Source organism: Suncus etruscus, chromosome 2 (assembly GCF_024139225.1).
Source record: "Suncus etruscus isolate mSunEtr1 chromosome 2, mSunEtr1.pri.cur, whole genome shotgun sequence".
NCBI classification, from domain to species: Eukaryota; Metazoa; Chordata; class Mammalia; order Eulipotyphla; family Soricidae; genus Suncus; species Suncus etruscus.
This window is the reverse complement of record NC_064849.1, coordinates 70,858,515-70,884,312: the sequence shown is the minus strand read 5'-3', so window position 1 is coordinate 70,884,312 and position 25,798 is coordinate 70,858,515. Positions and strand designations below refer to the sequence as shown.

At 42.5% G+C, this 25,798-nt stretch overlaps 1 protein-coding gene across 1 annotated transcript in view; it reads right to left on the bottom strand.

Moving 5' to 3' along the window:
* Positions 1-25,798, bottom strand: part of DROSHA (drosha ribonuclease III) — a 139,365-nt gene that overhangs the window by 23,979 nt on the left and 89,588 nt on the right. Inside the window, exons 25-29 of the mRNA XM_049768729.1 lie at positions 22,065-22,167; positions 19,155-19,225; positions 8,689-8,733; positions 6,398-6,555; positions 4,204-4,309 (exon numbers count right to left, since the gene is read on the bottom strand). Of these exons, the coding sequence (XP_049624686.1) occupies positions 4,204-4,309; positions 6,398-6,555; positions 8,689-8,733; positions 19,155-19,225; positions 22,065-22,167 (483 nt within the window). The remainder of the gene's footprint in view (positions 1-4,203; positions 4,310-6,397; positions 6,556-8,688; positions 8,734-19,154; positions 19,226-22,064; positions 22,168-25,798) is intronic.

Below are 25,798 nucleotides of genomic sequence, written 5' to 3'. Positions count from 1 at the left end.
CTGCTTTAAGTGGGCTGTAGTTTGCTGTAGTTTGAGGGCCCCTGACGTAGACTGAGAGGAGAAGGCAAGAGACAGAGAAGCGGGAGGAGCCGGAGAGTTTAGCGCACATTCCACACATGCGCACTGAGCATCCGAGATGAGTTGGCTGCTAAGCAGAAAAGGCAGTTGTGGCAGAAACACGTGGAAGTCTGGATAAATGTCTTTGGGGGGCCACATGTGGCCTGCAGGATGTAGTTTGGGGACCCCTTATATACGGCATCTTAAGCACCTCCCAAAGTGGCCCTGAGCACAAAGCCAGAAATAAGTGCTGAGCACTGCAGGGTGTGGCCCTCTTCAACCAAAGTTAAAAAAAGACTCACAATATGCTAATTTTGTTAGCATCTTCCAAGAAAACTATTCACACCAATCTCTAAGAGAATAAGGCACATAGACACACTGCAGTTATAGCACTGAAGACATTACAGCAAGACCAAAAATAGGGGTCACTAGTTGAGCACTGGTATTTAACTTTTTCTGGGCCAGACAGAGGTTCTCAGACTTACCTGGCCTGCCACACTTGCTTTTGTGAAAAATGAAAAAAGACTCAGAGACCAGGCTATGGGTAAAAAAATCTGGATTATTCTTGGAATAGGGGGAGTATCAAGTCCCCCCCAAAACCCATAACTGTCACAGAAAACCCAGCAGCCTCTAACCACACCAGCCATCTTCACAGCAAAAAGAAAAAAAAAAAAAAAAAAAGCCCAGCCTCCTCGACTAAACTCAAAGAGAAAATGATGGCTGCAGATGCTTCCCAGTTTTTCTGGTCCTGGTTGAAAACAATTGTCTTCTCAGAATGATTCCCCTTTCTGCATGAACCAAGCAGCCACACCTACACCCCCAACAGAAATGGCCCAGCTCCACAAACTAACCTTATCAAACTGCCAAGCCACCAAATATTTCCATATCTGTTGGCCCTGAACTGCACAGCTGCAAGTAGCTGCGTGATACCTCAAAATTCCTAGTTGTGCCAGCTCAGCAGAATCACAGCAAATGTGATGGGAAAGTTACTTAGAAGATTACCAACCTGAGTGAGCCTAAACAGTATCACCGAAGGTTCAACTAACACTGATCATAGACTTGTAAATCTTTACACAGTGACTTCAGTAACGCCATTTAGAGATATTAATAATAATTATGGCAAATTGATACTGCTTTAAGTTTTGATAGTTCCACTTGCCTTTGTGTGGTTAACAAACAATATAAAATAAATTTGTCTTGTGCCTGCAAGAGGGCATTCTAGGGTGTGGTGGGTGAGAAACTGGGAACACTGGTGAAGGGAAAAGCACTCTGGTGTGATGGATTGGTGTTTGAATATTGAATGCCTGAAACAACTGTATTAGGAACAACTTGGGAAATCACAGTATTTTAAATTAAAAAAATCACTCAGCACCTCCCTGAAAACTACCTTCTTTAAAGCAAAAACAAAACGAAAAAGAAATAAACCAAAACCAGAACCTCCCTCCCCCTTAATCAATGCCCTGATGGTCCCAACATTGGTTCTGAGTGGGGGTGGGAGATGAGTAGATAGTGACCAAGATGGGAAGCAAGAAATCTGCTGATTCTTCACAACCCACCTCCACAGATTCCTAAAGCCCACAATTAATTCTGTAGCAATGCTAGCATAAATCTATGCATTTAAATCGCATTGCAATAGCAGCCTCTCTATAGCTATAAGATGAATTTCTACTTCAAGCCATTCCATTTGGTTTGTCCATTTCTCAGGTCAACCAGATGACCTGACAGCTATGAAGTGTCTTCTTTAATGGAAGATACAGGCCTATTTGTTTCCCAGAGGAAGGGCATGATATCAGAAACTATTTTATTTCTGGTAAATGCCCATATGTTCTTAGGAACTTAGCGTATTCCAGAAGAAATCGCTTTTCCGGTTCATCCATTTAAAGTTAGCTTGAAACAGCAATCAAAGTACTGACTTAATATTAAATTTAAGGACCCAGAGCAATAGTACTGTGGCTAGTTTTTGCACACGACAGACCCAGGTTCAATCACCAGCATCCCAAATGGATTTCTGAGCCCTGTCAAGAATAATCCCTGGGGCCGGAGAGATAGCATGGAGGTAAGGCGTTTGCCTTTCATGCAGAAGGTCATTGGTTAGAATTCCAGCATCCCATATGGTCCCCTGAGCCTGCCAGGAGTGATTTCTGAACATGGAGCCAGGAGTAACCCCTGAGCGCTGTTGGGTGTGACCCAAAACAAAAAAAAAAAAAAAGAAAAAAGAAAAAAAGAGAGAGAATAATCCCTGAGCACAAAGCCAGAAATAATCCCTGAGCATCATTGTGTGGTACAAAACTAAAACAAGGGCCCGGAGAGATAGCACAGCGGCGTTTGCCTTGCAAGCAGCCGATCCAGGACCAAAGGTGGTTGGTTTGAATCCCGGTGTCCCATATGGTCCCTCGTGCCTGCCAGGAGCTATTTCTGAGCAGACAGCCAGGAGTAATCCCTGAGCACCACCGGGTGTGGCCCCAAAACAAAACAAAACAAAAAACTAAAACAAAACAAAATGTTTTTAATAAAATACTAAATTTATTTTATTTTTGGTTTTTGGGCCACGCCCAGTATTGCTCAGGGATTACTCCTGACTCTGTGCTCAGAAATCACTTCTCGCAGGCTCATGAACCATATGAGATGCCAGGGATTGAACCTGGGTCTGTCCTGGGTTGGCTGCATGCAAGGCAAATGTCCTACTGCTGTGCTATCTCTCTGGCCTCTGAATATTAAATTTAAAACAAGAGTCCTGCAAACTTTTCAAGTAGGATGCAATCAGAGACAATATATATTAACTGAGTAAATGGAAGCACTGTATTTCACTGGGTTAATAAAATATGTTGAAAAAATTACATCTGGGGTCAGAGAGATAGCACAGTGGTAGGGCAATTGACTTGCACGCAGCCAAACCAGGATGGACCGTGTTTGAATTCTGGCATCCCATATGGTCCCCCGGCACGGAGCGATTTCTGAGGCAGAGCCAGAAGTAACGCCTGAGCAGCTCCAGGAGTGACCCAAAAAATCTAAAAGAAAAAATTACATCGAAACAGTCCCATTACTAGTATTTGTGTGTCACAGAAAGTATTTCCAGAATTTTCTCACTGCTGCAGAGATAGGGTCCAATTCTATCCAAAACAAAACAGTTCAACAGTTCTTGAGGGAGTGACTTTCCAAATAATGACGACTGAACCAGCAAAGCCCCTTGTGCTTGCTGTCCTGCTACTGTCCTCCGCTCCATAAAGCAGTTACATACTCAGTGACCAATTCCTAAGAGCCTCTTCAAGGCTGACCCTTGTGCCCGTGAGAATATCATGATTGGCTTCTAGATAGGTCTTGTTTATGGTTCCAATTACATTGATCAGTTTCAGATATAAAACCAGTGTGTAGCAAATAAAAAAAAGCTCAATAAAGTTTTACAAAATGAAGCCAAAGCAAGAGTGATAAAGACCACTGCAAAATCCAACCCCTTCTCTTCTCCACCAAGGCTTCTGGGGCCCCTACCACCTCTCTTTTCATCCCATTTATCATGCTGGGCCTGCATTTCTGTTAGTCCTAATGTGTGAAATAGTTTTAGAAAGAAGCTTCCTTTTCCTACCTCCCCAAAGCCAATTCCTGATTTAAATATTCATATTTAGTATCCATATTTAAAGCCTCACACATGATCTCTGAAGCCAACTTGAAGCTCCACAGCTATATGAAGTCTCTTCTTTCCCTAAATAGCCTAAGTACAGAAGTTACTCCCTTATAATATTTAAAGTGGATCCTCCTTGTCTTTAGCTATAATTACTTTCCTATCCTTTTTATAGAATTCAAGTATATGCATATACAAATATATATAGCATCTGTATTTATACGTACAAATATATATAGCATCTGTATATATAAACACAAATGCTATATGTATTTGTAACATGTATAAAGGGTAGATTGTCACATGATATTTGCTCCCCCTAGTGAGCCCCAGCCTAATATGAAGAAATATGAAATGAGTTCTTACTGTATATTCTTTTGTGTACATTAGCATGTTGAAATGAACAAAGTCAAATAATATGTGACCAAGAACAAAGTCATCTATTACACCAATATATGAGTGACTCTTTTAATTCTCATTCCTTTTGATATAACAAACTTGCTGCCAAGAATGACTGAGCACACACTCACAGTTAAATGTCCTTCATGATGATCGGGGAAGTGAATGAATAAATACTCGGTAGCCACCAGCTGCATTATTGAGTCACCTAGGAATTCCATCCTCTGATTGTGGCCTCTGGGAAAAAAAGAAAGGAAAATCCAACTTAAAAAATTCAATAAGCATTGGGAGACTTTATAAAACAAAATCCAGACTTCTCAAAAGAATAATTTTAAAAGACAATGTGTTCATACTGCTTTTTATAATAAAACCAGGGGCCAGGAAAATAGCTCATTTCTGGCATGAGTGAGGCTCTGACTTCAATTCCTGGAGCTGTCTGGGCCCTGAGCATCACTGGTTCTGGGTAGCTCTTATTGAAAATAAAGAAGGGAGGCTGGGGAGGTACAGGGGTGAGGCGCTTGAATGCATGCAATTGAGCCTGGTTTAATGCCAAGCACCATATACAGTTCCCAGAGCCTTGACAGCAAAGCCAGGAGAAAGCTCAAAGCAACACCAGCTGTGGCCCCCAGACAAAACAAAACAAAGAAATTAAATATAATACCCTGATAATCTTCTGCTGAGAGGAAATTTGAGTGAATACAGGTTAATAATAGGTTTCAACAGAGTATATAGTACAGAGGGTAGGGCCTTTGCCTTGCATACAGCTGATCTGGGTTCAATTACCAGCATCCCATATGTTCTCCTGAGCACTGCCAAGAGTAATTCCTGAGTATAGAGCCAGGATTAAACCCCAAGCATTACTGTGTGTGCCCCTATCCTAAATTAGTATACTAGCTAAGAATTAAATAACTACCAAAATAAAGACCTGAGCTAGAGAGCTTAAATGGGGGTTAAAACCATTACCTTACAGATGACTCTGTACCCAGCACCACATATGGTCTATAGTACCACATATGGCCCCCAAAGCATCACCTGGAGTGACCCCTGAGTACAAACCTAAGAAAGCTCCCATGCATCATCAACTGTGTCTTCTTCACTCAAAAAAGAAAAATAACTACTATAAAATTAAGACTGGTAATTAGCCCCTAGTCAGAAACTGAGGAGTAATATTTGAAAACTACGAATATAGCCAAGAGTCTTGGGGTGAAACAGAATGAAAAGACCCAGCAGCATTCTCTGCTAAATGTCTATCCCCTTTTCACTACAACATATAATCTATTATTCAAGTTGGGAATCCAATTTAAGAACACTGACTTAAAAGGAAATCTATGGCTAGAATCTTTCATCTATACTCTGTAAGGAGATGAGTGCATTTCTGATTTGCATGACAACAGCAACAACAACAAGTACCCAGCAAACTCTAGCACATCATTTTGTTTGTTTTAGTTTGGTTTTGGGGCCACACCCCATGGTGCTCAGGGGTTATGCCTAGCTCTGCGCTCAGAAATTGCTCCTGGCAGGCTCAGGGGACCATATGGGATGCCGAGGATGGAACCTGGGTCTGTCCAGAGCCAGCTGCAATCATGGCAAATACCCTACTGCTGTGCTATTGCTCTGACCTGACCGCTAGCACATCATTTTGATTATAATTCTTTTTTTTTTTTTTTTTGGTTTTTGGGCCACACCCGGTAACGCTCAGGGGTTACTCCTGGCTACGCGCTCAGAAGTTGCTCCTGGCTTGGGGGACCATATGGGACACCGGGGGATCGAACCGTGGTCCGTCCAAGGCTAGCGCAGGCAAGGCAGGCACCTTACCTTTAGCGCCACCGCCCGGCCCCTGATTATAATTCTGATTCTTTCTCTAGCTCATCTTTAAATTATTCACAAAGAACAGAGAGTAGAGTCCATGGCCTGGCTTTGTCAATAAAGCACAGCTGGGGTCCAGGTAGGCACATTCACGTATGTTTTCTCTCATGTGGCTTCATGCTACCAAAGCAGAGAGTCAAGTAATACAACAGAGACCACCTCATCGCCTGTAAAAATTGAAGACAGTTCCTTAGTTCCCACGGACTTGACAGAGGAAGCTTATTCCTCCACACTTTTCTTAATACTTTGTGAAGAAATAAGATGCTTGACGTGGAGACCAAAACTGCTGGTAGAGATCAAGTCCTCTGGGTCCACACCAGTGTCTGTTATCGCCCAATACAATAATGCGCCCCTCCTAGAAGCATGTGTGTAGGTCTCAATCCCAGGAGAGGCATATGGCCAAGCTGTCTGACCCTTCTAAAGGGTCATGCTGAGATTCCACGAGTCCTTCCAACTCACAGGGTCAGATGGTTGAAGCCCACAGTTCTCAGCGTGAAGGCTCTGGCCAGCAGTCGTACGTGCGTGAAAATGACTCCAATAGCTTCTTCAAACTCCGTCAGTTTCTGCAGCACTGGAGAAGTCTCAATGAGCTGGCGATCGGTATTGGGTTCTTGCAGCTGGGGGAAAAGAGAAAGAAGTTCAAAACCAGGTGCAGCCTTGGGTCACAAGAGAAAGGAGCTGTTCTAGTTGAGTGTTTTTGTTAAATTCCCTCTCCTCTGGGCAGAAATTTCTGAAATGCAAATATAACACAAATGCTTCTTTCTCAAGTACAAACAAGCCTAGTATTTAAAGAAGGTTCAAGTAATATTTTCCGATCTTTTACCACATTTCAAGGCCAAGTACCATACACAGATAGTTCAAAATCCCTAGCATTAGACTGATTCTCTGAGGAAAAGAAGAGCAGAAGTGCTGGTGGGAAATATATATAAAATATATACAGATATATATATCGAGCAGATCTTACATCTGAGCATTCTCAGAGCCCTTGAAAAAGTTAATGCTGCTGGACCCGAGTCCTAGCCCTGAAGTTTGTTTTATGTTTTGTTTTGGGGGCATGCCTTGCAGCAATCAGGGGTTTCTCCTGGCTCTGCACTCAGAAATTGCTCCTGGCAGGCTTCGGGGACCATATGGTATGCTGGGGATTGAACCCAGGTCCGTCCTGGGTCAGCAGCATGCAAGGTAAAAATGCCCTACCACTGTCCTATTGCTCTCTTGAGAAGGGACCAAACACAGACCTTTCTGCTGAGTTTCTAGAGACGACACGAAGACTCAAGTTCTGGGACCTGACCTGAGGGAAGCAGAAGGAAACTTGTCCTCTGTGAATCTCCCAGAGACCCACCTGCTTCAGGCAGGAGCCTCATTTTAGCTTGACCTGGTTGACACCGAAATGCTAGGTCTAGACAGCTGATCCATATTACAATGGGCGGTTAGCAGCTGTCAGTGCAATATAAGCCATGCAATTAAAAAAGAATTGTTTGGGCCGGAGAGATAGCATGGAGGTAAGGCGTTTGCCTTTCATGCAGAAGGTCATCGGTTCGAATCCTGGCGTCCCATATGGTCCCCCGTGTCTGCCAGGAGCAATTTCTGAGCATGGAGCCAGGATTAACCCTTGAGCACTGCCGGGTGTGACCCAAAAACCACAAAAGGAAAAAAAATTATTTGGGGCAGATCGATAGCACAGCAGGTAGGGCATTTGCCATGCACACAGTTGACCTTGGTTCGATCCTTGGTATCCAAATGGTGCCCCCAGCCTGCCAGGAGTAATTTCTGAGCGAGAGGCCGGAGGAACCTTTGAACATCACTGGGTATCACTCAGAAAGCCAAAAACAAAACAAAAATGAGAATTATTTTCAAGCCAGCATGTGGTAGAGCACATGTACACGTGAGACCCCAAGTCCATTTCTTGGCACTTTCAGGAAAATATAAGCATTTCCACCAACATGGAGTAATTTCATACTAATAAAGTATTTCTTTCTTTTTTTTTTGTTTTGTTTTGTTTTTTGTTTTTGGGCCACACCCGGTGGTGCTCAGAGGCTACTCCTGGCTATCTGCTCAGAAATAGCTCCTGGCAGGCACAGGAGACCATATGGGACACGGGGATTCGAACCTACTACCTAAGGTCATGGATCAGCTGCTTGCAAGGCAAATGCTGCTGTGCTATCTCTCCGACCCCTATTTCTAAAGCAGTCTGCATGATACTTTGTTACTGCAGCTTCTCCTGAGAGGTTTTGCCACTGTTGAATACTCCTTTATATGTATATTTTACATAGATGCATATACGTACATATGTAAAATACATATACACATAATTGTATATTTCCAAGTAATATAAAAAAAAAAAAGCAAAGAATAAGCATTTCAAAGTCAGCCATGAAAGAGGATGCTACTACATGTAATTGTGTAAGGAAAAGGTCCTCCTACTCCTTAGCACTTAATTTTTAAAATTCAAATAAAGGTAGAATTTAGCAAAGTCAATTTCATTTTGGTTTTACATTTCCTTAAGTCCACGCTTCCTTCTGGATTCTTTTTCCTCTCTAATAGCAGAGATAAGGGGACCAATACATTCTGCTTGAACCTCACCTTTGTGGGTAGGGCAGTAGGGTTGAACACATAACCACAGGAAGGCAGCAGCCTTGCATGACTGCCATGTGCACATGGGACCGACTACTTGCCTCTGAGGTCTCCAATCCCCACCTCTCAGCTTAAAAGAGAGGAAGGGCACCAAAGACAAAAGTGGAAGGTGGACTTACCTGGAGAGGGTGGAGCGGGTAATTCAGCCAGACTTCGCGCAGATCCTGGAAAATGGAAAACCTTTAATGCCACAGCGCAACACTGAGCAACTAGCACCAACTCCAAACTATACACTACCGTGTAAGATTTGTTTAGGTGCTGACTCCACTTACTGCAGACTCAAGAGGGCCTGCAAACTTGCTTTTCTGGGGAGTGTGTTCATCACTCAAGGAGCCTGCCCTGCAGCAAATTAGTCCATGAAGCTGGGGAGGAGGAATGTCATGTTGCCTCCAGCACCAAAGACATGTTTCATAATGGTCAGGTCTTTGCTTAACCCAGTTCCAAAAAAGACTCCACCTTGCACTAAGCACATTGTTTTCCAGTTTCCCATTCCCAAAAATGTGCATCAGCTGAGCCTCTTGTAATTAAGACATCCTAAATGCTCTCTGTGTGGGGCATTAACTTGGGACTGCACTGTGGGTCCAATAGCACAGCAGTAGGACATTTGCCTTGCATGTGGCCAACCCCAGACGAAACCTGGTGCGATTCCTGGCATCCCACATGGTCTCCCAAGCCTGCCAGGGGTGATTTCTGAGCATAGAGCCAGGAGGAATCCCAAGTGCCAACAGTTGTGACCCCAAAACAAACAAACAAAAATACAAATAAAGATGATTTGGGGCCAGAGAGATAGCATAGAGGTAGAGCGTTTGCCTTGCATGGTTGAATGCTGGCATCCCATATGGTCCCCTGAGCCTGCCAGGAGCGATTTCTGAGTGTAAAGCCAGGAGTAACCCCTGAGCGCTGCTGGGTGTGACCCAAAAACCAAAAACCAAACCAAACCAAACCAAAACAAAACAAAAAAACCCTCAAAAAACAAAAGATGAGTTAACTCAAGAGGTTGGAGGTTGGGAATGAATTCTCTGCAAAAACCTTATGCACTGAATCACATAGAAAGGCGGTTATAATTAAAAATTTCTTTAGGGCCGGAGAGACAGCACTGCGGTAGGGCATTTGCATTGCAAGCAGCCGACCTAGAACCAATGGTAGTTGGAATCTCAGCATCGGATATGGTCTCCCGTGCATGCCAGGAATGATTTCTGAGCACAGAGCCAGGAGTAACCCCTGAGCACTGCCAGGTGTGGCCCAAAATCCAAAGGGAAAAACAAAAAGAATTTCTTCAGGATTGAACTGTGAGTTTTTTTTTCTCTTTTGATTTTAGACTTTTCTCTTGCTTCTGAGATAGCATGGAGGTAAGGCATTTGTCTTGCATGCAGAAGCAAAAGGTCAGTAGTTTGAATCCCAGCATCCCGTATGGTCCCCTGAGCCTGCCAGGAGCAATTTCTGAGCATAGAGCCAGGAGTAACCCCTGAGCGCTGCCAGGTGTGACCCAAAAACAAAAACAAAAACAAACAAAAAAAAAAAAAGAGAAAAATTTCACTTCCAATGACTTAAGCTAGGAAAGCACAGGAAAGTTTCCTATCACCTCTGATGATAAAATAAAATGATGACAAATAAAATGCCCTGTTTGTTCAATAAAACACACTTTAAAAACTTACTTAAAAATCTTAATAAAACACACTTACTGTTGATGGCATTTTGTTCTTTTTAATTTTACCAATATATTTTTAGAATGTGTAACCACTAAACTATTCCTATAAAATATCCAAAAGAATTTCTATTAACCAGCTTGAATTCTCCATAGCATGAGTCACACCAATGGTCATCCCTTCCTGCACGTCCTGGGGGTTCTTGCAGTGCTTTTCCCCACTCTGGAGGAAAAGCACAGTCCTTCCTCCACCCCCTCTATCTGCTCATCTGGAACACACCTGGAAAAGTCCCAAAAGCTGTATTTCCACCCAGGGGAAGCGGGTCTGAAGCAAGGTCGCTGAAGAAAATCCCAACAAAGCTGATTGTGAAATACGCGTGGCTGAGTAGCAATTTGTCTCCTTGTCATCAAGAAAAGAGAGAGGAGGAGAGAAAGTGAGTGAGGGAGGGAGGGGAGAGAGAAAGGGTGGAAGGAGAGGAAGGGAGAAAGAGCAAGAGCAAGTGAGAGTGAGAGTGAGCAAGGGATAGTGAAAGAAAGGAAGATGGAGGAAGGAAGAGAAAGAGAGTGAGCAAGAGAGATGGATGGAGAGGGAGGGAGAAAGAGTGAGAGAGATACAGAGAGAGAGAGACAGAGACAGAGACACCCCCCCCCCCCCAGGCATGGGAGTAAGGACAGAAGGCCTATCCTGAGCCTATCTAGCCGGTTTGCTTGAGACATGCTAAGTAGGAAAATCTGTTTTGGGTAAAACAAGTTGTAAACAAATGAAAACAAAACAAACAAACAAACAAAAAACAGGGATGACTTCTGTTTTGAGTGGAACCAAGTTCTAAAATTTAGACTGTAAATTGTAAATTGTAAACGTGTGCCACACACACACACACACACACACACACACACACACACACTCACTCACTCACTCACTCACTCACTCACTCACTCACTCACTCACTCACTCACTCACTCACTCCTAGAGATTTCTCTGTACCCTCAGGGTGGGATATTCCCTCTCTGAATGGGCATCTTTTACCTCAGGCCCAGTGACCAAATAACAGCTTTTGCCTTCAACTAAGGTGCAGGGCTTTAGGAATGCTACCAGGGTCTCAGAGTATGATGATGCCTGGTCGATGCTGATAAGCTCCTTAAACCTTTTTTGGCCTAGCTCAAGTGGAGGCAACGATTCTGGTACTTCTCCTGGCAGTACCAGTAGAAGGTAGAATCTAAGTGTCCTTGAATCCTCATGGACAGGGCGGATAGCACCCCAAGCCCAGGCTGTGTGAAGAGCAGAGAACCAACACTTATTAACGGGGTCTCCTCCCAAGCATGGCGATTTCTATAGTGCCTAATTCTACTGTACTACTTCTTTTTGTTTGCTTGTTCGTTTTGTTTTTGTTTTTAGGGTCACATCCGGAGGCACTCAGGAATTACTCCTGGCTCTGTGCTCAGAAGTTGCTTCTGCATTCTTGGGGACCATATGGGATTCCAGGACTTGAATCACCATTTCTCCTAGATTGGCTGTATGCAAATCAAATCACCTACTGCTGTGATATTTCTCAGCCACTGCTGTACTTCTTGATTCATATTTCTCATTATGTTTTTCACTCAAAAACGTGATGTCTGAAAGATCTCTCTCACATGTAAGACATACAGTAAGGGAATAACAGAGGCCAAAGGTTCACTTCTTCTCCCCATTTTTTTTTTTATGAGGTTAGATGTTCTTTTCTTGTTAAAGAAGAAATACAAATGGCCAAAAGACACATGGAAAAATACTCCACAACACTAATCATCAAGGGAAATGCAAATCAAAACAACAATGAGGTACCATCTCATGCTACAGAGACTGGCACACATCACAAAGAACAAGAGCAACCACTGCTGGTGGATGCAGAGAAAGGGACTCTGATTCTGTCTAGTCCAGCCTTTATGGAAAATAATATGGAGATTCCTCAAAAAACTGGAAATTGTGCTCCCATATGATCCAGCTATACCACTCCTAGGAACACAAAAATACAATACAAAAACCTCTTCCTCACACTATATTCATTACAGCACTGTTTATAATAGCCAGACTCTGGAAACAACCAAGATGTCCTTCAACAGATGAGTGGCTAAAGAAACTGTGGTACATATACACAATGGAATATTATGCAGCCATCAGGAAAGATGAAATCATGAAATTTTCCTATACATAGATGTATATGGAATCTATTATGCTGAGTGAAATAAGTCAGAGAGAGGTGGAGAGAGAGAGAGAGAGAGAGAGAGAGAGAGAGAGAGAGAGAGAGAGAGAGAGAGAGAGAGAGAGAGAGAGAGAGAGAGAGAGAGAGACAGGATAGTCTCACTCATCTACAGGTTTTAAGAAAAATTGAAGACATTATTGTAGTAATGCCCATAGACAATGAGGGTCAGAAGGACTGACTCAGGATATGAAGCTCACCACAAAGAATGGTGAGTGCACTTAGGGAAATAACTACACTAACAACTAGCATGACAATGTTAATGAGTGAGAGAAATAAAATGCCTGTCTCAAATACAGGCAAGGTTTTGGAAGGGGAAGGGCATTGGTGGTGGGAATGTTGTACTGGTGAAGGGCGGTGTTCTGTTGATGATTGAAACCCAACTATAATCATGCTTAAATATTTTATTAACAACAAAACAAAACAAAACAAAAAACCAGAGGCTAAAGGTAACAAACAGCTCCTGGGAATTGGTGTACAGAACCGAGCATACCAGGGTAGAGGAGATGAGGGACTAGAGTATATATATCAAGAGTATTCCACCTTTTCTGGCCATCTGGGCTGGCACCCAGGGAAGGCCTGGAGGCTGGGGGCAGAAAAGGGGACGGCTGGGGGCCTATCAGGACTCCCAGCATCCCCAAGCTAGGGAGAAGGCCTTCGACATGGGGTCTCCCCAAACCCCATGCCAGCTAGACACCTTTTCTGGGGTCTGATGAGCGTCGGCATCGGGCGCCTTAACCCTGCGTTTGGTTCATCCCGCAGCGCCGGTTCTGCTTACCAAAAGTGACCCACTGCCAGGGGTCCTCAAACTTTCTAAACAGGAGGCCAGTTCACTGTCCCTCAGACCATTGGAGGGTCTGACTATAGTAAAAACAAAACTTATGAAGGAATTCTTATGCACACTGCATATATCTTAGTTTGCAATGAAGAAACAAAACAGATAGTTTGAGGACTAGGCACTCGCATTCCACGCCGGGCTTGCTGGCATGGAATTTAAAGTTTGAGAATAGGTTGAGATCCTTTCGGTCCCAAGACCTCTAATCATTCGCTTTACCGGATAAAACTGCGTGGGTGGTCGTGTGAGCGCGCCAGCTATCTTGAGGGAAACTTCGGAGGGAACCAGCTACTAGATGGTTCGATTAGTCTTTTGCCCTATACCCAGGTCGGGCAACTGATTTGCACGTCAGGACCGCTACGGACCTCCACCAGAGTTTCCTCTGGCTTTGCCCTGCCCAGGCACAGTTCACCATCTTTCGGGTCCTACCACATGCGGTCGTGCTCCACCTCCCCAGCGCGGCGGGTGAGACAGGCCGGTGGTACGCCCTCAGCGGACTGGAGAGGCCTCGGGATCCCACCTCGGCCCGGCCGCAGGACCCGGCACGAGACCTTCACTTTCATTGTACCACAGCAGCTTCCGGGCGAGCCCCTGACTTGTGTGTGTGTGTGGGGGGGGGGGCGGGTAGGGGTGTTGGGGCGGGGAACTATGGTAGGTGATGTGGTGTTAGAATGTTATATGCATGAGACTCTGTATGCAGAATTGTAAAAACAAAAATTTGTTTTTGTTTTTTTTTTTTCATTTTTGGGCCACATTTGGTGGAGTTCAGGAGTTATTACTGGCACTATGCTCATAAATCGTTCTTGAAAGGCTCTGGGGACCCTATGGAATACTGGGGGTTGAACCAGGTCTGCCCTGGGTCAGCCACATGCAAGGCAAATGCCCTACCACTGTGTTCTATCACTTGGCCCCCAAAACTTGTTTTTAATGTAACTTTTCCCAAGGAGGTGGCAAGCCAGGTCCCCACCCTGCTGAAGCCTGGGCAGCTGCACCCACAACCCATAAACTGTTGCCAGGCCAATGACCCAACTTACTGCTGATCTCTACGATATACTAACCAAAACTCCAGGTATGGCAGTATTTGGGCTTAGAACTCTAAGGTCTGCTCAGAGAGAGTGTGGGCAGCCTCACCTCACCCCTCCATACTTCCAGAAGCCCAAGCAGCCACAGACACACCCCAAAGACACCACCAGGTCAGCCACTTAACATAAAATTCCTGGAGTGTGCAGTGCATAAGTTTTTCAATAACCTGGGGTGGCTAATAGGGAGGAGGGACCTGGTTAATCCAACACTGACATCCCAAGAAGAACACACCAAATTCCATATCAAAGTAGCATGAAGCCATCTAAGGTTATCAAACAAAACCAATAACAGAATAACCAAACAGCCACAAACAGTTTAAAAAATCTTCGGACAATGACTTAATGGCCCCATTGTAAAATATAATGATTTTTTAAAATTTCATTTGGCTGAAGTACTTTTTTTCCCTGATAATTACACTACCCCTTAGTTGTAAACAAGCAATATAAAGTAAATTATGTTGAGCCTGCCAACAGGTCGGGCTTGGGGAGTGGTGGAGGGAATGTTATACTCGTGGTGGGATTGGTGTCGAAACATGGAGTGAAAAAAACAAAGGTATTATGAGCAACTATGTAAACCATGGTGTTTAAATAAAGTCATAAAAATAGTAAATAAAAATAGTGAAGCTGGAGTGATAGCACAGAGGTAGGCTATTTGCCTTGTATTCAGCTGACCCAGGAGGGACCCAGGTTCAATCCCTGGCATCCCATATGGTCCCCCGAGCCTGTCAGGAGAGATTTCTGAGTGCAGAGCGGGAATAACCCCTGAGCGCCAAAACCCAAAATATCCAAAAACCCAACCCCCCCCCCCAAAAAAAAAACAAAACCAAACAAAAAAATAGGCACAGAAAAGTTCTCCACTGGCTGCCAGCATCCGTCTGTCATGCAAAGACCTAAGCAAAGGCTCGCTCTTCAGCTGGCACTCTGGAAAACATTCTGTTAGTCTGTGAGCTCATGTGGTGCACTTTTACTGCACATCCATTATATTTTAGCTGACTAGGATGAACTGGACACCAGCCCTGTCCTCCAAAAAGTCTGGCAGGGAGGAGTACAGGTAAGGCCATGGAACTGAACCAATATGCAGGTGAGTTTGTTGTGCACTTTATTTGACATACACTGCAGGCGGCAGGGAGCTCGGAGTACATTTCCAAGAGGATGTGCCCATAGGCATCTCCTGAGGAAAGGAATTAGTGCATTAGATGAAGAAAAACACCAAGAGCGGCACACCACGAGTGCAACGGTTCTGTCTCAGAGGAAACAGGACCCAGAGGTGACCTCAACATGGCAGAGCATAAGGAGATGAGAGCACCTGTAACACTGCCTAGTGTTGTTGGCTGGTGGGCAAACACCACTCTTAACACGAGTCAAAATCCCAGCACTGAACACAACTCAGAGTGAGTCCTTAGGTAAGTTGTGGCTTGGGATGCTTTAGCTGTGTCCCTGGAGGCTCAAGGACTATAGCTGAGGTGGTGTAACCAGGAACCTGGGATGGCGGGCTGGGAGCACAGGGAAAATGGTCCCTCCCTCTCCCTTTTGCTCTGAATCTGAAGCTGCCCATCAACACATTTTCCCGAAGAAAAACAAAAGCTTTATCCCTTGGATAGCATAAAAGGGACATGAAAGAATAAAGGAAACTGGAAACAGATGTGGGCAGAATGGTGAATTCGACTGAATGCTATGGGGTGACTACGTGGGCAGATACTCAAGAATTCCAGGACTTAGGGGCCAGAGATAGAGTGCTGGGCACTTGCTTTATTCAACCTGGGTTTGGTTCCCCAGCATACCACATGGTCCCCTGAGCACCACCAGAAGTGATTCCTCAGTGCAGAGCCAGAAATAAGCCTTGAGCATTGCTGGGTGTAAACATCCACACAACAACAACAATAACAACAACAACAAAAATGAATTCCAAGACTTCAAGGCAGCAAGAGAAGAATCAAGAGGCACTGTAAAGAAGACAATTCTACAGGTCAGGGAGGATAAGTTGGGGGTAGCCACCTGCAGGCCGGAGCCTCAGGGTACACTAAAAAGAAAATAACAGAAGTTCAAGAACGAACCAGCTCATGAGAAGTACAGGATGGGGTCAGCAGGAGTTTGCCAAGTGATGGATCAACAGAGAAAAAGCTTCAGGGCAAGAAAAAGAAATCTTATGGTGTCCCGCTCAGAGATAAAAGCACAGAAGAAATACTTGGGGGCTAAGTTCAAATCCTAAAGCTGTCTGTAATGAGGTAGATGTGGCACTCTTAGGTGATCCTGCCTAGAGGCAACCTGAAAACACACTTTGTCCATTTCTAGGGTCTAAGAAGGTGTCTACAGGGAAGACTGGAAAGATTACAGACATATCTCGTGTGTGTGTGTGTGTGTGTGTGTGTGTGTGTGTGTGTGTGTGTGTGTGTGTGTGTGTAGCAACTGTCCAGCCAGAAGTATAAAGCAGTGCTGGCTGATGGCTCCCCACCAGAAGTGAGAAGTTTATTAATGGGGGCCAAAGCAATAGCACAGTGGGTAGAGCATTTGCCTTGCAAGAGGCTGACCCGAGTTTGATTCCCGGCATCCCATATAGTCCCGAGTCTACCAGGAAATATTTCTTAGATCAGACCTAAGAGTAATGCCTGAGCACCACCAGGTGTGGCCCAAAAAACTGGAAAAAAGAAGTTTATTTATTTTGTGAGTTTATCCATGTTTTGACTGACTGAAGTCCTGTGATTTACAATACTGTTAATGATAGTTTCTAAGCAATTCCATTCCTTAATGCTTCCTGACAGTCTTCTCACAAGGCAAGAAAGCAACCAAGTCCTACAGCTGGGAATCGGTCAGCACCAAGGGCAGGACTCGGATAGCCAACAAAACTCAGGCGCTGGAACTCTGGAGAGGAGCCCTACAGGCTTGGGTGGCCCTGACTCTCAGCAGGACTCTACCCACTGCTCTTCACATAGGTCCCCTAATAGGAACCAACCATTATAGAAAAATCAGGTGAGTGGCCAAGCACCAGGACAGGCCAAAGGGGGGAGATCAGGGACAGTGAAGCCCTATTTGGTTTCACAGACAACACAATGAAAGGAATTCCGAGGCCCAGCCATCCTCTTAGGAAGACTATGTTCAGACTCTGCTTTTTATATTTCGCCATTAATTCATTTCCTTCGTCTAACAAAAACTTCTTAAACCCCCATGCATGTCTGCACAGCCCCCAGATACTAGAAATACAAGATAAGCTTGCAAAGTAGGCAAGAGGGAGGACAGGAGTTTTTAGAAAGAAATCCAAATAAAGCAAGATATGAGTAGGGAAAGGGAGGGACTTGATGAGGGAGGAAGATAGAGAGGTGGGAAGGGGGAAGGGCTGATGAAGTACAGGGAATCTGGGAGAGAGGGGCTGTGAACAGGGTGCATTTAAAGAAACTAGGGGAGACTCAGGCAAGACAGGAGGGAGGAAACAAAAGAGTTTACTGAAATTGCCAATAAAGACCAGAACCAAGGTATTTTAAGATTTGAGAGAGTCTTAAAATACATGCCATCTGCTACAGATACAAATCAAGACTCATGCTTGTTTCTATGTCTAGGACAAAATGGGAACATCTGTAATTTCCCCAGCAGAAAATTCACACCTATAATATCATCACATATACACTCATGCATGCACAAGCATACACACAAATACACAAGAAAAGCAATTAAATCCCCACAGGAACACTGCCCAGGTTGCATTTTTCAAAACCTACTGATTCTTAAAAAAAATAAAAAAATAAACTGTCCTAAGCGACATAGTAATAGCATCTGACAGTCACTTAAGCTGAAAACTTCACAAAGGCTTAAACCACTGGCTTCCCAGTTCTTTATGGCTCCACGAGGGCTATTTCATTCAATTATAATGACATTTCAATTTGGAATACAGAGTTGCCTCTCCCTTTAAATGTTAAATTGACTTATTTTGGTACAAAATGCATCCAGTATGCTCTATTACATACAGGATTAAAAAGGTAGCACCAGCCATATTAATAGCTTAATACTTTAGTAACAACAGAACCTGTGCTACAATCTATCATTTTTTCCTTAAACTATAATTTGCTGTTTTTTTTTTTTTTTTTACAAAAAAAAGACCTTCCTTACTCTTTATTCATAGCCCTATCAGAAACCCCCTATGAACTGACTTTGCAAAATAAATAGACATTTATCTAGCCTGCATAATTTACATAAAAACAAATTACACACAAATGCCAAAGAGCTATAGCTTCAAATATGGGACCAGCATGGGGTAGGTAACCAATGATTATGAAATGGAAAATCATAATTAACTTTGAAAAACCTCAAAATAAAGCAAAGGCCTACTATTTTTGTGTTCCTATTTAACTCACAAGTGATAGGAGATAAACTGGTGGCATAAAATAAGTCAGTGACTATGGAACTTTACCATTTAGCAGAACAGAAATAAACTGTTTTTCTGTCACCTGAAATCAACCATCTAAGGTAGATTTGAAGATGTTGGTTTATTTTTTATACTCTCATCAAAATACAAAGACTAACTGACATAGAATCATCTGTAAGGGGCTGGAGTGATAGCACAATAGTAGGGCATTTTCCTTGCACATGGCCAACCTGGGAGGGACCCAGGTTTGATCCTCAGCATCCTATATGGTCACCCATGTCTACCAGGAGTGATTTCTGAGTGCAGAGCAGGGAGTAACCCCTGAGTACTCCAGGTGTGGCCAAACACCCCCCCCCACACAAAAAACAAAAAACAAACAAAAAGAGAATCATCTGTAATAATACGTAACAAAAAATTCAAAGGAGAGATACATACTGGATCATTAAAGAGTAAGCGTCCAAATAGCTGTTTGGCCTCCTCCAGGCTTCCCTCCAAGTAAACAGCTCCTAGAAAAAAAAAAAAAAAAAAAGGAGAATGATCCTCCCCCCAAAGCATTAATAATCAGAGAAGATTACATATTTTTATAAAAAGAAAAAAATGAAATAAAATAAAAAGGAAGCCAAAACCCACTCGCAGGAAAAACCAATGTCATCTAAAGCAATTGCTTTACAGGTAGTATTTTATTCTTTCTACGAGGTTCATTTCTACATTAGCAATTAAACTGAAATACACATAAAGTTCTTAAAACTGGAATCAAATATTTAAGTGAAAAGAGGCCAAATCTGAACTACTATGAAAGTCGTGTGGATGACTTACCAAGGGATGACAATCACTGAAGGAAGAATGAGACTGAGGAAAGGATGATGATTTTTTAAAAAATTTTTTTTGGTTTTTGAGTCACATCCGGCAGTGCTCAGGGGTTACTGCTGGCTCGGTGCTCAGAAGTCGCTCCTGGCAGGCACGGGGGACCATATGGGATGCCGAGATTCAAACCACCTCTGTTCGAACCAGCTGGGTGCAAGGCAAACGCCCTACCGCAGTGCTATCTCTCCAGCCCCAAGACGAAAATTCTTACTAAAGGAAGGATGACACTTATAAGGGAAGGATGCCAAAGTGCTTGGCTTTGCAACCAAAGTTACATTTTCTGTGCTTATAGACTGTTTCAGACCATACCAAAAAAAAAAAAGAAAAAAAAAAAGAAAAAAGAAAAGAAACGAATTAGCTTAAAAAAGATTTCTAAAAATAATTTATTTTTTACAGAAAGGACAAACTTAATCATTAATAAATGGTTTATTCTAAAATACTTGAAATTGGGGCCAGAGAGATGATACAGCAGGTATTGGATATTTGCTGACCCAAGTTCTATCCCTGAAACCACTGGTCACTCAAGCCCACCAGGAGTGATCACTGAGTGCAGGGTCAGCAGCAAACCCTGAGCACTGCTGAGTTTGGTTCCCAGACAAAGAAACAAACCAAAACATTTGATATATGTAATACTGTACATATATTTACCATTACCATAACCAGCAAGTATTATTAGTTACTAATAAGTTATTATTAGGTAGTTAAAATGTTACTGCTATACTTACTGGTTATGGTAATGATAAATATATGTACAGTATTACATATATCAAATGTTTTGGTTTGTAGTAATGATAATATTAATAACAACAGAAGAGCACTTAAGTTGAGTTAAATTAATGATACTCTTTCTGGGGTGGCCCATATGTACAGTGTACTTCTGTAAAGCATTTTTAAATTCTCCATTTTTTTTTTTTTGAGACACCTGGTTTTCAGGGACCACTCCTGACAGTGCTCAGGACACCTTATGCAACGAGGGCAAAATCAACCCTGGGTCGGTCACCTCAGGCCCTGTACTTTCTCTTTAGCCCTGTACCATCTCCCTGGCCCATTTTCACATTCTTATCTTCATTTTCTTGGTTTTCTCATTATAAAAAGTATTTAAAAAAAAAAAGACTCATAGAAGTTGGGGCCATTGTAGGTAAACTGGGAAGTTTAGCTATTTCACTGATGGGGAATGTGAGATTCAAAGAAATTCAATAACATGGCAAAAGATGATAGCAAGTTAGAACAGGAGTTACGACACTTGCCTTTCTTGTGGCCGACCATGGTTGGAAATCCCAGCACATATGGGGTCCCTCCAGCATGTGGTCACCTCTGAGCACAGAGGCAAGAAGAGCCCTTTAAGAACCAATGGGTACAGCTCCCCAAAACAAAATGAAAGAGACAGAGCTGATAAAAAAAATTTGAGAGGGAGAGGCCAGAGAGATAGTACAGCAGGTAAGGTGCCTGCTTGAACATTGTCAACCTGCGGTTCAATCCCTGGCATCCAATATGGTCCCCGGAGCACTGCCAGGAATGATTCCTGAGCACAGAGCCAAGAGTAATCACTGAGCACTAGTGTAACCCAAAAGCTAAGAAAAGGAAGAAAAAAAAAGTCATGCCTACCTGACTCCAGAGCCAACTGTAATACTAACTAATAACTAACTGTCAAAAATATTATGTGTCCAGAGCACAATAACTCCATGTGACACTGAAAAGAGCCATAGTTGTATAAAACAGACATTGTGGAAAGGCTGGGTAATTATGAGACAGTCTCTCGCTGCCATCATTAGCATAAAACTGTAATGGGAGGCTTTTATAGTCATTTTCAAAGGCAGAGGGAAAAATGATAAGGAAGTACAAACTCGATCACTTATCTAAAAAATAAATCAAGGAGCTGTCAATCTACTCAAACATTTCATTGCAAAGCATACATGCCCATCACCAGCCAATTAACTCTTCCTAACTTTCCCACACCTACAGCTAATTGCATTCTGGTTGCAGTTAAAAGAAGCCCAAGACCTGAATGAGGATGTGAAATCTTGGCAGCCATCCTGATTCAAGGGAGTCAATAAGTGGTAAAGTCTCAAGTCTTGGGATTGAAAAAAAAAAAACAATTTTCAAGATGCTTCTATCAGAAAAGCTTGTGAAGTTTGAAATGTGATTAAAAATAAAATAAAATAAAACAAAACACAGTATTAAGGTCTCATTAGCAACAAAGCATTTATTCTAAATAAAACCTGCAGAAGAATCTATCTGCATATTAATTCATTTCAGTTTGATTCAGTATCTACAATTAAGCACACGATTGACATCACATGGTTTTAAGCACTAGGAATGCACTATTGTAGCTCTGAGGGAACTGAGATGATGATGAGGAGGTGGACATTATCCTCGGGACCTCCTGTGCTGTGCAGACAAACAACTGCCTCAAGTCTGCATTTAACACCTCTCGAGACATTTTTAGACACATAATAAATCAGTGTGAAAAAGAGACTTTACCTATTAAAGCTTCAAAACAATTAGCCATTGCATGCCGTAGGTCGGATTCTCTACAAAGGTCAGGTCCGTGAGCATAAAGCATGAATCGATCCAGTTCAAGTTTCTACAAAATGCAAAATGACATCATGAAAGAATTTAATTGGACCATAACTGCAGTAACATAACATCTGCTAAGTATATAAGGAAGATGGTTTTTAGGGCTGGAGTGATAGTACAGTGGGTAGAGCATTTGCCTTGTATGCGACTGACCTGTTTTCCCCAGTATGCCATATGGCCTCCTGAGCCCACCAGGAATGGTTCCTGAGTGCAGAGGCAGGAACAACCTCTGAGCACCACCAAGTGTGGCCCCAAAACAAAACCAACAAAGAAAAAATTGTGGTTACAAATTAATTGGTCCTTCAGAGGGGCTGATTAAAGGTTTGGTCCACCAATCATTCCACCTGATTTAGCTCTGCAGAACTTTGACTTTCCTCCCCACAGGCTTTTGATAACCTCTAATGGTTCAGAAGTTCAGACTTATTCAGATTCATTGAGCAGTCCAAACCCCAAGTTCAAACCAACCCACTGGCCCAAGTGAGAATAAAAATCTGATACAAGATCATAAACCCTTGGGTTACAAAACTGTCTAGGGTGACCCAAGCCCAGCTCCAAGCAGAAAATCAGGTTTAACCTCTTTTATTTCAGACCATGTAATGCCTGAAGATCCTGTGCCATAAAAAAAAAAGGGGGGGGGGGGGGGCGGCAGGTTTCTATGTGGTTAAAATAAATGCAGACACACTGAAGACTTTGAAATCCTTTACATCTCTAAATCTTTTTTAGGGGATTTGGGTGTACTACGTACCTGTAAATGTGACCCCTTTATTGAATCTCTACTCATTTTTCTGAAGGCTTAAGTGAGATTTTTCTGAGCAAGGGGCTGGATTTGTCTTTGAGGGTCTGGGAATATTCTTTGTAATGAATTGTTTTTCCTTTTTCAAATTTGGCTTTAGAAAAAATTTGAACTACATCTCAGCTCAATTTTAGACATGATATAAGATCCATGAATACAGCTATGCATAGTAACTTCATCTCTGGCTTCATTTTACTCTATTTTCCATTTACTTGGAATTCAGTTCTTACTTGTATCATAATATAGAAATCAACTGAAGACCCTTCAGACTATGACCGAGTTCTGCTAATAAAATACCTGAAAATAAATAGATGGAAATCACAACACTCTCTACAAAAAAGAGAAAGATACAAACACTGTGACAACATGGAACAAATCTATTTCCATTACCATGTCATTCGATTCAAGACATACTTGCTAAGCAATAATATGCCACGCAAAATAGAACAAGTCACAAGTCAATGAACAGCCTAGGACAATGAGTCTTATCTGTCTTCAGATAAAAGATAGTAAGATTTTGTGTCCTTCTATATTGGGGCTAAAAATAGTCATCTCCATTTGTATTGGGAAAAGACAGATAATAAAAACAAGACATATGTGCCACCAGCATTTTATGTTCCTCAGAATTCATAAGTATAAAATATATTCAAATGAGATGTTTGACTACCACAAATACAACAGCAAGAAAATGCCTCCTTTAAGAAAAAATTGATCCCTAAGTACAAGAGCTTATGGTGGAATATGAAAATTGCATCTGTTTCACAACTTCACTGGGAAAATCCAATTGTTTGGTCTCTGGAGCCCTGCAAGAGTAGACTGCAAGACACAGTTTGCAGGATGAGCAACAATTCTGTTCTGAAAATGCCACGAAGAGCCCAATTTCTTGTAACCTCTGCTCTTGCCCTTATTTCTTCAGAGACAGAAGTGGACGTTTGAAAAAGAGTCAGATTCTACTGTGTGTTAAAATGTACGTGTGCCTACAGAGTTGACTGAGAACTTTCATTAGAGTTACAAAGGGGTTGGGGTTGCATTCTCCATCAAATTCCCCTTCCCAAAAGAGAAGTGCCACTTCTCCAGACCCAGGCTTTTTAAACAATTGGTATCTGCAACTACTTCTGCTGGAGAAAGGCGATGTGGATAAAGACTGCCAGAAATACAGCAAAATCACGTGGTTGATCCTGAGTAAATCTATGATTATTGTAGGTTCAGAAACCTTTTACTGATGCCCCAAAATTTTATTTTGATTTCTGGACCACACCCAACAGTCCTCAGGAATTACTCTTGACTCTGCACTCTGGAGACCAGATGGGATGACAGGGTCGAACTAGGTCAACAGTATGCAAGGTAATTGCTCTGCCTACTCACTGTACTATCGCTCTGGTCCCTATTGTTGCCAAATTTGACCTGACTCATATAGGAATGCCACCCACAGTTTAAGAAGCTAACAATATTTTGGGGGGCCACACCCAGCAGTGTTCAGGGTCTACACCTGACTCTGCACTCAGAAATTACTTCTGATAAATCTGGGGGACCATATGGGATGCTGGAATTGAACTCAGGTTGGCCGCATTTAAGGCAAATGCCCTACCTGTTGTGCTATCATTCCAGTTCCATGAAGCTAATAATATTTGGAACAGAGTGAAGTATAGAAGATAGGGTACTTGTCTTGGACATGGCAAACTTAGGACAGATCCCTAGAAATATGGTACCTGAACTCATACAGGAGTAATCCTTGAATACAAACCCAGGAGTGACCCCAAAACACCAGAAAACAAACAAAACAAAAAACCAAGAAGCTAACAATAGTATAACTATGTTACCTAAAAAATCATAATAAAAGAGAATTCAATCATAAAAGTGGATGCATCTGATTCAATCTTTACTATTTAATTATTTTGTAATTCCAAGTACTGTCAAGGTAGAGGAAGCAAAGAGAAAAGGAAACTTTAACCAAACATGAAAACATTTTTTTCTCTGAAATTGAACCTAAATTGAAATGGACATTATTTGTTTAAACCCTTTTTAAAAAAATCTAATATTTTCTATTAAATTCAGAATTTCTATCAAAATGAAGAAAAATAGAGATTATTTAAGGTAATAATCAAACAAAACTCACAAGAGCTTTCTGGAGTGGTGGTGGGGATGACCAATGGCATTCCAGGATTTAAATTATATCCCTTAGGCAAGTGCCCTGCCCACTATACTATCACTTCATCCCCAAAAACTTTGTTTTAGCTGCTGTGATTTTCTTTTTTCTTTTTTTTTCTTTTTGTTTTTGGTTTATGGGTCACACCCGGCAGCGTTCAGAGGTTACTCCTAGCTCTATGCTCAGAAATTGCTCCTGGCAGGCTCGGGGGACCATATGGGATGCTGAGACTTGAGCCACCGTCTTTCTGCATGCAAGGCAAACCTCTACACCTCCATGCTAACTCTTCGGCCCCCAGCTGCTGTGATTTTCTATAAAAACCTATGTGCGTGGCTGAAGCGATAGTACAAAGGTTGAATGCTTGCCTTAGACATGGCTGGATGATCAGGTTCCCATCTCTGGCATCCCATATGGTCTTCAAGGTACTACTAGGAGTAATTCCTGAGTGCACAGCCCAGAATAACCTCTGAACATTGCTGGGTGAAACTCAAAAACAAATAAAAACAACAACAACCAACCAAAAAAAAAAAAAAATAAGCAAAAGAACTTGCATGAGACACTGTCTAATGAAATCCTGTAAGCAAAATGCCTTCCTGAAACTAAGTGGGTAAAAAGTTTCTATTAGTCAACCAGCTAAGTGTGGCTAGGTATCTGGCTTAAACCCTAAGCCTTAATTGCTGGATTTGTGATTTGAGGGGT